At 40.2% G+C, this 13,407-nt stretch overlaps 1 protein-coding gene and 1 pseudogene across 4 annotated transcripts in view; both read left to right on the top strand.

Moving 5' to 3' along the window:
• Positions 1-13,407, top strand: part of GPR180 (G protein-coupled receptor 180) — a 34,522-nt gene that overhangs the window by 3,777 nt on the left and 17,338 nt on the right. For 3 of the 4 annotated variants that reach the window (XM_074387540.1, XM_003928199.3, XM_074387542.1), the window contains exons 2-3: positions 2,764-3,350; positions 6,498-6,656. In XM_074387540.1, the coding sequence (XP_074243641.1) occupies positions 3,206-3,350; positions 6,498-6,656 (304 nt within the window). In that variant the 5' untranslated portion in view covers positions 2,764-3,205. Of the gene's footprint in view, positions 1-2,754; positions 3,351-6,497; positions 6,657-13,407 lie in introns of those variants that run through there. The other variant, XM_074387541.1, reaches the window with a different exon arrangement.
• On the top strand, positions 6,663-13,406 carry LOC141581600 (NADH dehydrogenase [ubiquinone] 1 alpha subcomplex subunit 3 pseudogene; annotated as a pseudogene).

Below are 13,407 nucleotides of genomic sequence, written 5' to 3'. Positions count from 1 at the left end.
CAGCTACTCAGGAGCCTGAGGCAGAAGAATTGCCTTAACCCAGGAGGCGGAGGTTGTGGTGAGCCGAGATCGCGCCATTGCACTCCAGCCTGGGTAACAAGAGCGAAACTCTGTCTCAAAAAAAAAAAAAAAAAAAAAAAAAAGTAATGGAGTAGCCCAAAAACCTGTCCTCACAGTGAGAAAAACAAAGTTGATTGACAAGAAAGAAAAGACAGGAGAGGCTTACCAGCATTCAAGGCCTATGTTATGATTTTTTTCAGAAGCAATTGTATTCCGGTCCTTGGTTTACAAATGCCACATATATTTGTAAAGGGTTATTTGAAAGGATTCACCCTAAACTCTTAAAAGAAGTTACCTTTGGGGATGGGATATAGGCAGGGAAAGGAGGATATGGGGACTCTTTTTACTTTATACACATTTTTTTTGGTTTTGTTTTTTGAGATGGAGTCTCTCTTTGTGGCCCAGACTGGAGTGCAGTGGCACAATCTTGGATCACTATAACCTCTGCCTCCCAGATTCCAGCTATTCTTCCACCTCAGCCTCCAAGTAGATGGGATTACAAGCATGTGCTACCACATTTGGCTAGTTTTTGTATTTTTAGTAGAGATGGAGTTTTGTTTGCTATGTTGGCCAAGCTGGTCTTCAACTCCTGACCTTAGGTGATCTGCCTGCCTTGGCTTCTCAAAGTGCTGAGATTACAAGTGTGAGCCGAGCTCAGCCCACTTTATCTACTTTTGACTGTAAGTTTTTTTCTGAGTCACATGAATTACTTTTATAATAAAGAACCATTGCAGTTTTTTATCCAATTAATACTTCCAGCATATTCCTGGTCAGTCAGAAATACTGAAGATACTGGGTATATGGTAGGAGTGATCCCTCAAGATTTTTTTTTTTTTTTTAATAATGAGGTCTGTTTTGAGAACTTGCTTATATGTTATAGAAGCTTGTTGTTGAATGAAAATAATTTGCATACATGTATTCCTGAAATAATTTTTAGCTCCTACTTTTGTGACTGGTGGAGGGTCTTGACTGCAAGTTGCTCAGGTACTTGGCGTTTTGAACAAAGAATTGGACAAAACACACAAAAAAGCAAGCAAAAAATGAAGCAGTGAAAGAACGGAAGCAGGGATTTATTGAAAATGAAAGTCCATGGTCAGGGGCAGTGGCTCACACCTGTAATCCCAGCACTTTGAGAGGCCTAGGTGGGCAGATCTCCTGAGGTTATGAGTTCAAGATGAGCCTGACCGACACTGTGAAACCACATCTCTACTAAAAATACAAAAATTAGCTGGGTGTGGTGGTACACACCTGTAACCCCAACTACTCAGGAGGCTGAGGCAGGAGAATCACTTGAATTTGGGAGGTGGAGGCTGCAGTGAGCTAAGATTGTGCCAGAGCACTCCAGCCTGGGTGACAGTGCAAGACTCTGTCTCAAAAAAAAAAAAGAAGAAGGAAAGTACACTCCTCAGTATGGGTCCAGAGCAGCGCTGAAGGGCCCAGATACAGAATCTTCTCGGGTCCAAACACCCCTGAGAGGTTTCTCATTGGCCACTTGGAGCTCACCTCATGTAAATTGAAGTGGTGGACCCAGTCGGTCTGATTGGTTACTCAAAGCAACTAATCAGAGGCTGAAGTGGAATTACAAAGGTCACACTCCTTTGCAAACATCTGATTGGTTGCAAAAAGCAATGTTACACAGTTACAAAGTTGCACTTCTATGCAAACAAAGACAGCTGGCAATCAGTCTGATTGCTTGGGGACAACCAATTTCTTGTCTGCCTCAAGAAAAAGCTGGGGATTTGCAAAGGGGTAGCCTCTGGTTCTTTTGTTACTTAGGCGTGAAAAGGCCTTAGGTTCCCTGCCCCCGGGCCCTATACTCCTTCCTCACTTTCACTGAGACAGGTATAGTCAGCTGGAGCTGACAGTATAGGCAGAGATTTCAGAAGCATGAGTGAATACTTATAAACAGTGCATGAGTGCTCTGGTAGGCAAGTAAGGGATTCTGGTTCCAGAATTGGCGAGTTTGAGATCTGGGGATTTGAGAAAGATTCTTAAACTGCCTTGGGAAGGAGGCTTCTTAAAGTGCCTTGGGAAGGAGGAGTAAAGGAGGAAAAGGAAGGTGAGGAGGTCCAGTGGGGGAACGAGCGAACGAGCAGAAGTATTCCCGCCAGAGGGATCAGGGAGTGATAGAGGCCTAGAAGGGAGAGCTTGGGAGTGTTTATGAAACAGATGGTGCTAAGGATGGAGATGAGAAGAAATTGACATTTGAGAGGCTGTAGAGCCATATTCTAGAGTTCGGGTTGTGTGCTAAAGGCGGTTGAGAATCCTTGAAAGCAAGTGCTGCAAATTGTTTCCTGCTGTAGAGATGGACTGTAGCTAACCAGAGAGAATAAAGACTGGAGGGCGGTCTTTGCCATAGGCCGAGAAAGTGTTGGCCCGAGTGCGACTGCGGCTGCTGCTTCCCATCCTCACCAGAAGAGGGGCTAATCCAGACTTGTAATCGGATTGATTGAATGGAGAGGGAGGGCGCTACAATTGCCAGCGGTCTGGTCGGGCATGGGGCGGGGGCGGGTGGATAATGTGATTTGAAAAGCCAGGGAGCCTAGGAGGGAAAAATCGGTCGGAGATGTCAAGACAAATCATGTGTTAAACTGTGGACATGCATTGCCAAGTGTCTTTGAGGCATTGAATCGGACACGTCCTGTAGGTTATACGGGCACCGAGGGAGAAAAGCTGCTTACGAACACGGTTTTTTCTTTGCAGGTGTTTTCCTCTCTCGACCAGAAACGGGCCCTGTCCTGGCGTTTCTGAAGTTTCTTCCGAACCCCACATGCCCCTCGAAGGCCCCGCGGACTCGTGCCAGCGGGCCGCCGCATGCGCAGTAGCACGACGTCCTAGGCGATGAGGAGGGGGATGAGTTTTCCGTAACCTGAAGCTACGTCCTCCTGATTCCTCATTAAAGAAAAAGGCGGGAACTAGTCAAAACCCGGGGAGTGATGGGACGCTCGGATCTGCTCGTCCCGCCCCTTTCGGCCTCTCATTGGTGAATATCCGCGGCTCCTGTCAGAGGAGCCCGCCTGATTGGCTCTCAGGCTCTAGGGGAGCAGGTCTCCAGCGCCGACCCCGCCTCCCCCAGCTGCCTACGTGGGGCGGGCAGCAACCGGCGTTTGGGAGCCGCCGCGTCTGTGCGGAGCGGGAGGCGGGCATGGGGGGGCTGCGGCTGCTGGCGGTGGCCCTGACGTGCTGCTGGTGGCCGCAGGGCAGCCAGGGTAAGACCCTGCGGGGCAGCTTCAGCAGCACCGCGGCCCAAGACGCCCAGGGCCAGCGCATCGGCCACTTCGAGTTCCACGGTAGGTCTGGGGGCGGGGAGAGGGATGAAGGCGCGCCGGCCCTTCCCGCCGGCGGGGTCCGCCGGCCGCCCCTCCCCGGCTCCTCCCCGCCACGCTGGGCGAGGTCTGCGACTTCCCCAGCCTCACCTGGACCTCCAGCGTCGCCGCGGCTGCCGGGAATGGTGGGATGCGTTCCTTGCCAACCCCGCTGATGCAGCTTCCCAGCCCGAGGCAGCTCAGCGGCCTCTCGCCACTAGTGATCGTATTCTGCACCTAGAAGCCGGTTTCCTTTTCTCCAGCCCTCTCCTTGCAACCCAATGTGCAGATGAGTGGTCGGCCTCATCTTTCCAGATCCTTCCCCCAAAGAAGCACGTTTGCTCCCTCCTGTCTCGGCCACACTGTGTACACTGACGTACTATATAGATGCGGGAGAATTAAAGCCTAGCAACTTAAATTTCCTTTTTTTTTTTTTTTTTTTTTTTTTTGTTGAAGACCAATTTGCTGAGACCTACTTGCAGCCGAGTGGTTTTGGAAACCAAGTAAAACACCTGATACTGTAGTTGTCATATTGAACAGTTTGGTTACTCGGCCACTAGTGCAGTAGATTTACTATAGGCGGTGAGGCCTAGAATGAAGTTGATGAAAATGCATTTAAGTAGCGTCCTGGAAGCTCTGTGTGGCTCTTCTGAAATCAGAGTTGCATTTGATTCTTACCTTTTGGTCGCCCTAAAAAATCAGCAATTATTCCATCAATAAGTGAATTTGCAATTCATTCTAATTTTGGTCTCATTTGTACCCTCACTAGTACTTTGAATTTGACTAGTACTGTATTTCAGTAATTCGCCTTGATGACATTAGGATCTTTGGTTTGTACAGTCTTTAGCATTAAAAGATGCAGCGATGAACATCAGAATATTGACCTAGAAAATATTCGTAAGAGAAGCTAATAGAAACTAGGAGCTACTTTGGTGAGAAACGGAATTTAAAGTATTGGGAAATTACAGAACTGATTGTTGTTGTTAAGTTTTTAAGATAGCCAAGAAAAGGACTTTCAGCAAACCCAGTTTTTCAAAATCCAATGTAGAATATGTTTTGAGTGAATGAAGAAGAAATACTAGAAACAGTTTTACTATTTTTGATCACATTTTGAGTTTCCCAATCAATGGACTGTAACCTTATTTTGAGTATTGACAGCCACTATATTAAATGGCACAATATGGACAGTGTTAGAAAATCTGGGATATATAGAAGACATGGGTCATTACTTAGGACCAGCACAGAGACTTGGATGACCTCATATAGTTCATGATGATCATTTGGTAAACATGGAGGAGAAACATGTACTAAATTGAGATTTCTCAAGACAGATTGGGGATAAGGTGTTTCAAGTACATTCATTCTTTTTCATATGTATAAAATAATATATGAATATTTAGTTATTACCAATTTTCGTGAATCCCAGTTCAGTAAATACTGAAATAATGAACTGTAACTCAGAATGCAATTTACAGTGTTAATTGGGCCTCAGAGTCATTTTTAAGGCTTCATAATATGTAATCAATTTATGTAAGAGACTTACACGTTCTTTGATCTATATACTGTATATTTAAATTACTTAAAATATTTAATCAACGTAATTACAGTAACAAAAGCATAGAAAAAAAATTTTCCATGAGAACGGAAGATCTTAAAATGAAAAACAGTCTCCTGTTTTACCTCTCTCACCCAGTCCCTTTCCCTAGAGACAATAGCTTACTGCCATTTCTGTTCTGGGCCTTAAATGTAATTGGCGTGTGCCACCAGGTTCATTCTGTATTCATCTTACAACATATATTGTTCTGAAAGTTTTTTTTTTTTAAAAAAAAAAAAAGAATCTGGGTTCGGTGGTGGCTCAAGCCTGTAATCCCAGCACTTTGGGAGGCCGAGGTGGGTGGATTGCGAGGTCAGGAGATTGAGACCATCTGGCTAACACAGTGAAACCTCATCTACTAAAAACAAAAAATTAGCTGGGCATGGTGCCTACTGCCTATAATCCCAGCTACTCGGGAGGCTGAGGCAGGAGGATTGCTTGAACCAGGGAGGTGGAGGTTGCAGTGAGCCAAGATCACACCACTGCACTTCAGCCTGGGCAACAGAGTGAGATCTGTCTCAAATAAAATTAAATTAAAAGGCCATCCTGGTGAAACCCTGTCTTTCCTAAAAATACAAAAATTAGCTAGGTGTGATGGCTCATGCCTGTAATCCTAGTTACTCTTACTTGGGAGGCTGAGGCAGGAGAATCTCTTGAACCTGGTAGGTCGAGGTTGCAGTGAGCCCAGATCATGCCACTGCACGCTGGCCTGAGTGACAGAGTAACACTGTCAAAAAAAAATTTTTTTTTTGCTCTGTCACTCAGGCTGGAGTGCAGTGGTGTGATTGAAGCTTAGTGCTGCCTCAGACTTCCAGGCTTAAGCCATTCTCCCATCTCAGCCTCCCAAGTAGCTGAGACTAAAGGTTCAGCCACCAACACTAAGCCCAGCTAATTTTTTTTTTTTCCAGTAGCAACAGGATCTCACTTTGTTTCCCAGGCTGGTCTCAAACTCTTGGGCTCAAGGGATCTTCCCACCATGGCCTCCTAAAGCTCTGGGATTGTGGGCGTGGCCACTGAGCCGTGCTCCTGAAAGTTCTTTTGTAAAAGTCAGATACCAAATTTTGTTTTAGGTATAGTATGTCTATCCTAGAACACATACATTTAAACTTTCCTGCTATTAGCTATGTTTATTTTTTATATTGAGTATAATTAAATATTAACACCTATGTTATATTAAACAGAAACTTTGGTAGGACATTTCTATAGATTATTAATAAAATGTAAAACATGTGAAGTGGTTGTTAAAGTGAGGCAGAATTTTAAATACAGTGAATTGTCTGAATACCCCAGATATGGCTGTTTGAGTGAAATATGATCGCTTATCAGCTGAATTACAAGGAAATACCACACATTAATTTGAATAATCTCTTGCATCTGAATGTGGTGGTCATTCTGATGTGATTTACCTAGTTAAGCAAGATTTAAGAAGAACTGTGCTTTTTAAATTTCATTTTGGTAAGTAGAGGTGTTGAGTTGTCCTCGTGTCTCGAGTTTCATGTAGGACTGAACTAGTTGATAATTTTTGTTTTAATGTCAAGGTGACCATGCTCTTCTGTGTGTCAGAATCAACAACATAGCAGTAGCTGTTGGAAAAGAAGCTAAACTCTACCTGTTCCAAGCTCAGGAATGGCTAAAGCTACAGGAAAGCAGTCATGGTTATAGCTGTAGTGAAAAATTATCCAAAGCTCAGTTGACAAGTGAGTATATCCTTTTTCCTTTGATCATTAGATATAGTTTTTTTTCCTCCTAATGTTGAAATATTGTACCATATGTACATACCAAGATGTTTCATGACGGCATACATCCCACTGTGATGATACTTTGTCTAGTACATTTTAAGCTGAGATTTAAGAATGCCTTTTCCCTCTGTATCATTCATCATTTTCTGGAAAAAAAAAAAAAAGTTCCAGGTAATTTACAAAGGAATCCTTCGTTCAAACTCTTTACAGTTTGCATAATTTATGCCAGTATGGAAGATATACTTAGATCCAGTGGCAGCATAGAATGAATGGTAACATTTGTTGAATGCTAATTATCTACCAGCACTGAGCTAAATGCTAAACATGTATTATCTTAGTTAATTGGATAATTTAGCTTGAGTGATGCTGTTTCACAACATGTCATTCGAACATGAGACTTAGTTATATGGTGATACAATATGTCACTTTGACGGCCAGGTGCAGTCACCCGCATAATCTCAGCACTTTGGGAGGCTAAGGTGGGCAGATCAACTGAGGTTGGGAGTTTGAGACCAGCCTGGCCAACATGGTGAAACCCTGTGTCTACTAAAAAAAAAAAAAAAAAATTAGCTGGGCATGGTGGCGCACACCTGTAATCCCAGCTATTCAGCAGGCTGAGGCATGAGAATCGCTTGAACCTGGGAGGCAGAGGTTGCAGTGAGCTGAGATCACACCACTGCACTCCAGCCTAGACGACAGAGTGAGACTCTGTCTCAAAAAAAAAAAAAAAGTCACTTTGAGATGTACCAGCACCACATCATTTGTACACTTCTGAGTTTGCCTCTAGAGAGGCTGTACTTTTAAAATCTTAATCTAAGGCCTAAAATCTGCAATCTCATTCATTCTCATCAACATTGTCCCATGCATTAGGGTGTTAGCCATCCAGAGGGAGTGAAAATTTTTTAAAATATGGAAATGAAGGACATGTGCCATTTTTTCCATTTTGCATCTTGCAAGTTAATAAGTTGTAGGAGACATTAGGAATTTGAAGCATCCATGAGGAACAATGGGAATTATTCCTCTTCTCATCTTTCCCCTTATTATTCAGGGACTCATCCATATGTGGAACATGGTAGTCTCTTCTTTTAGCCTAGTTTAGTGAAACATTCATTTCTAAACATCCATTCTTTAACTTAGCAGCTGTCTGATTCCCTTGTAAGGCAACTAGCTGGAACAGTGATAAGAGCAGAGGTCCCTACTCCTTGCTACCCATTGTGGGGATCTTTAATACAGATTTGTGAGATGACATTGTGAGAAGATAGTATCCTGAAAGATGAATGATTGGATTCAGATATCAAAGAGACAATTACATAAAATTACTTCCACCCTGAATTCAAAACTTACCTGGGAAATGTATGCAGATTTTCATTCTCAGTCATCTCTTCCTTTCTCTGCCAATTTGCTCATCTAAGTGTCCCGCATAAAATTTGCTAATCTAAGTGTTCCACATATATGTATAAGGTCATGTCCCTCCATTCCCAATTCCTTTAGTGTCTAAACTGAACTCACCATCTTCCCCATCCAGACCCGGTCCTCTTCCAGTGTTTCCTGTTTTAAGAGCTGACACCACCATCCATCTAGTAAACAGTTGAGAAACCAAGGTGTCTTCTAATACTCCCCTCTTTGACCTTTCTACCTCCCCCATCCATCAGTGTCTTGAGGATTTACTTCTGAATATCTCTTGAATTCATCTACTTGTCTTCCTCTCTACCCCCACTGTGTTATTCCAAGTTGCCATAATCTCTTGCCTTTACTATTTCAGCAGTCTCCTGCATGGCAATCCTATAGCCATGCTGGTCCCGCTTCTGTAACTAGATCTTTCTAAAGAGCAGATTTGGTTATGTTACATTCACTTCCTCACCACACCCTTAAAATAAATGGTTTCCCACTGCTCTTAGGACAAAGATAGGCCTCCTTAACTTGATCAGCAAAGCTGTCATAGACTGGCTGCTGCTTACCCCTCCGTTTCATCTTAGGGCATTGCCCCACTCACTGCATTTTATTTCAGTGCCATCCTGAGCCTTGGCATAGGCTTTTCGTCTTCAGCCTCCCCTCTGGTTCCTCCCTTGATTAAGTTAACACCTAAGTTTTTATAGCCTCTTGCTCTCCTGCACAGTCCTTACTGTAGTTATCACTTTACATTTTATTTATTTGTTATAAAATCAGTCAATGAGAGCAGTAGGGCTCTTTGGGTGTGTTCATTCACTGAGCACTTCCATTGTTTCATGAACTATGCTAGGCACTGGTGATATATCCGTGACCAAAATGCTGACACTCTCAGTTCTTAAGGCTGGTGGTGGAGGTGACCAGAATGAAGGGAATCAATGTGAATAAATGTAAAATTGCAATTTTGGTAAGCACTATAAATGCTAATTATATAGCACCATGAGAATGAGAATTTATGATACCTTGGTGCATAGTTAAGTTTTTACTAAGTATTTGTAGAATGAATAGTCATAGACCTTGATGCTTACGGGCTTTTTGTTTGGTAGGCTGTTTGCTTTTTGTGTTTGGCATCTCAAAGACTTTTTCTGTTTCCAATAAAAACTTACTAGCAGTTTAAAGCTTTGAGCTATAGGAATATTGATTTGTTCTCTTATATAGTATTATACTATATATACTTAAAAACATCATTTTTGTGTCAGTCATATTCCTGTATTCTCAGAACTTCTGTATACAGGGAGACAGTAAGGTGCAATGGGAAGACCACAAAACTGAGAATCATGCGAATGATTTATAACAATAATGTGTTATCTTCGAACCTCATTTTACTTATCTGTACAAAAAGCAAGTTAGACTAGGTTTCCCTAAGGTTCATGATAGTTCCATAATGCTGCCATTCTCATTCTAACTCTTAAGGATGGAGTTACTTATGTATAGGACTACAACTTAACAAAACCTTCTGCTATTGTTTCTTTTTCTATTTTCTCTTTCTTTTCTATGTTCTGTTGAGTGCGGAGGTATTCTTTAAAATTGTGGAATGAAAGATACCAGGAAACAGGAATTTGGGAGTAGTGAAGGTTTTTTGTCAAATTTTGGAGCCTACAATAAATTTAGTACTGATTTCTACGTATGTTCTATATATTTCACCAGTTTTTTTTTTTCCAATAACAAAATCCAAATCTTAAGTTTCTAACTTATATATTAGTTGTCACATTTATAATATGTTATCTGGGAGCTTAAGTACATTTAAACAAAAGGCATATCCTTAAATTCATGACACTGTAATAGTAATGCATATTTAAGAATAATTCCTTATAGCAAGTGCTTTTCCTAGCTGTTAATAAGACTTAAGAGTTAACAGCCTTTCACCTATTTGGTAGTGAACTCGGTGACTATGCCCAGCTCCTATGTAAAACCCTGTGTACTATGAAAAAACCAGCAGATTTTAAAAATCTCAGTGTTGAATGTTGCTTGACTCTCCCAAATTAATGTTTGAGAAATTATTTTTTAGTCATCTCTTTGTTCTGTCATAAAAATCTGACTTAAAACATACTAAAAACTATTTTGTAGATTTTTAAAGCAAGCCAACAAAACATTTAAAAACACCGAAAATGATGAGTTTATGTATTTCTATCTAAAATTTAACATGGAGATTCAGAGGAATTTTCTATCAGATTACAGGAGCTAAATAGAATATTGTATATAAAACATTTCAGTGTTCTTTTTACAAGTGATGCATGTGATCCCTTTTGTAGTTTGGTATATTTTTTTAAATCATTTAAAGGTGTTAGTATTTTATTGTGTGTTTTGGTTAGCAGTATTCATTTCCTTTTATAATATGATTGGACAATTAGCTATTCAACACTATTCTCTGCAGTTCAAGTTTTGTTAATATTTGAGGTGCTAATTACACCAGCATAGAATATGCATGCTGTGCTGTAGTCTTTTGTCTCAGAAACAATGAACACACAGTTTTGTCAAGAGGCTTGTTTCCCAGGCTTGCTGAAAAGACAGCAAGACAAAAACTAAAGGCTGGTATCACTTTAGGAAGCACACTTTTATTTCTGTTTGAAGTAAATCCACATAATTCAAAATGAAACATCAAAAGTACATTGGTAGAAGTGTGGTTTTTTATATTATTTTGTCTAAGAGAAAAAGTGCAAATGATAAAAACAGTGACACAGCAGAGCCTTTATATAATGAGGTCTGGATTATATAATTGCAAATTGCACATTTAAACAGTCCTATTTCTGAATCATTTATTGAGCATATATTAAATTCTTATTAAAAAGTCTTCAAATATTTAACAGAAACTAAAGTCTTTGCTACATTTTTCCAGAAGCTGTATGTTTAAAAAAAAAAAAAAAAAAAAAAGTAGTTTAAATGTCCGCTAACTTACAGTAGCCAAAAAAGCAATGCTATGGTTGTATTAATCTCATCCTGCTGTCCAATTTAACTACCAATGAAAGAAATTCCCATTTGTACTGTCCGAGTCCTCACAATTCAATTCTAACTATATCTGAATCTCATTCATAAAGACAACCTATAAATAACATTTTCCCAACTTTCTACTGGGAAAATTTCCCAACATACAGAAAAGTTGAAATTATAGTACAATCAGCATCTGTATATCCTCTGGTTAGACTAAATAATTATTTATATTTTGTTAAAATTTGCTTTATGTTTATATGTATGTGATATTTGTTTTAATTGAACCATATGAAAATAAGTAGCAGGTATCACAAACAGTTTGCCCCTCCATACCTAAGCATACATCTTCTAAGAGTAAGGACCTTCATCTGTTTAACTGTCATACCCTAAGAAAATGAATAATTTTATACTGTCCTCTGAAGTCTATTCCATACATAAATTTCTGGTTACCTCAAGAAATGTCTTTTATTTATTTAAAATTTTTTTTCTACAGTTGAGAAAAAGATTAAGACTAATTTGTCCTTAAATATTGACATGTTGTGGGGGCAACCTAGAGTTGGGGATTAGACCCATCATAATACTGTTTTAAAAATACTTTGTTTAGAATCATGCTTTTTACATAAGATTGCATATACTTTTCGTTTCCTCCTCACACAAACTCTGAACTAGACAGGGCAGAGTCTTTATTTTTATTTTACTATCTTTATTTTACTATTGAAGAAACACATTTAGAGAGGTTGCCATTTATTTGCTGAGTCACAAGGCCAAGACTTGCTCTTCTAACTGTACTACTCTTTTTGTTATACTCAAAACTTGAGACACTCCTCCTCTAGGCAGCTTTGTGTTAGCGTTGGACAGTGCCTCTTAGGTCAGGTCATATTCAGAAACCACAATTACTTTTGCACCAACCTAATTGTTTTAGATCCAGAAGTAATCTTAGATGTCATTTTCTGTTTCTCAGAAGGAAATGCTGTTGGCATTTTAGGGGGAATAATTCTTTTCATGAGGTTGAACATAGCTTCCCTCCAAGTATAACCAGCTGTTGTGACAAAAAATTGTCCCCTTACATTTTCAAATGCCCTGGAGGAAAGGAGATTACCCTGGATTGAGAATCACTTATTAGTGTAACTATATTGTTTTAAAGAAAGGAAAAGCAGAATTGACATTTAGCAACTACGCTGTGACAGATACCATGCTAGGTGACTCATATAACTTAGTCCTTACATCAACTCTTTGCTGTAGGTAGTATCTTCATTTACAGATGAAGAAAGTAAGGGTCACTGTTTATATAACTTGCCCAAGGTCACATAACAGTTAAATATTGAAGCCATGATTCAAACATACATCTGAATGATGCCACACACCCCCACCCCTGACTATATCATACTACTTCAAAAGATTTTGGAAAATCTATTGAAAATATTAGCCATAGTTTTTAGATTTAATGATTTCCTAAGTTGAATGCCCCATTTAAAATTTAACTCAAATAATTTTCAAAAATGTCGCTGATTGTTACATAGCTTTGTGGATGTTCTTAATGCCATAGACAGTACTTAAAAATGCTTAAAATGGTACAGGTAGAAAGAAGTACAAAAATATTAACAGACTGTTTTGATACTCTGGGTGGTAGAATTGTATAGTTTTGTGTGTATTTTACTACAATAATTTTTTTGAATGTCATTAACCCACTTGGAAACTTTGAAAATATTGAAAATTAAAATTCAAGTTTTGCCTGCCAAGACCAAGATGGCCCCAAGGTTTGGCACCTTCCTCAAGAATGCCTGGGCCAAGGAGCCAGTGCTGGTTGTGTCCTTCATCACTGGGAGCCTCGCTGTAATTCTGCTGCCACTTAGCCCCTACCCCAAGTACTTCATCATCATCAATGAGGCCATGCCCTACAACTACCAGTGCCTGTCACGATGATGGGAACATGCCCAGCATGCCCGGCCACCCTCAGAACCCCCAGGGCTCCAGCTTGGAGTGGCTGAAGAAACTGTGAGCACTTCCAGCGACAGGCGGCCCCTCCCATGGCTCCCAATAAAAATGTGAAAACAAAACAAAAAAAAGTTTCAGAGTTTCGGTGGAGCCATTCTACTCACTTGTGCTTTATAGTCTTACTTTTATAGTGATTTCTTAGCTAAAACATCATTTTTATCTCCTTTGCAGGTAAATTTTGATTTATTCCATAAATATCTGATTTTTAAGACTGATTCCAAATACTACACAAGGTCTTGGATTTCTGAGGCAGTAAAAACTAAAGATTGTCCTAACCTCAAATTGATTATATGACTAAAACAACACATTTGAGAGTTTCGTTATGATAGGTGTTGTTTTC

The sequence above is a fragment of the Saimiri boliviensis genome, chromosome 16 (assembly GCF_048565385.1).
Source record: "Saimiri boliviensis isolate mSaiBol1 chromosome 16, mSaiBol1.pri, whole genome shotgun sequence".
Taxonomy (NCBI): domain Eukaryota; kingdom Metazoa; phylum Chordata; class Mammalia; order Primates; family Cebidae; genus Saimiri; species Saimiri boliviensis.
This window is presented reverse-complemented; position numbering and strand designations above follow the sequence as displayed.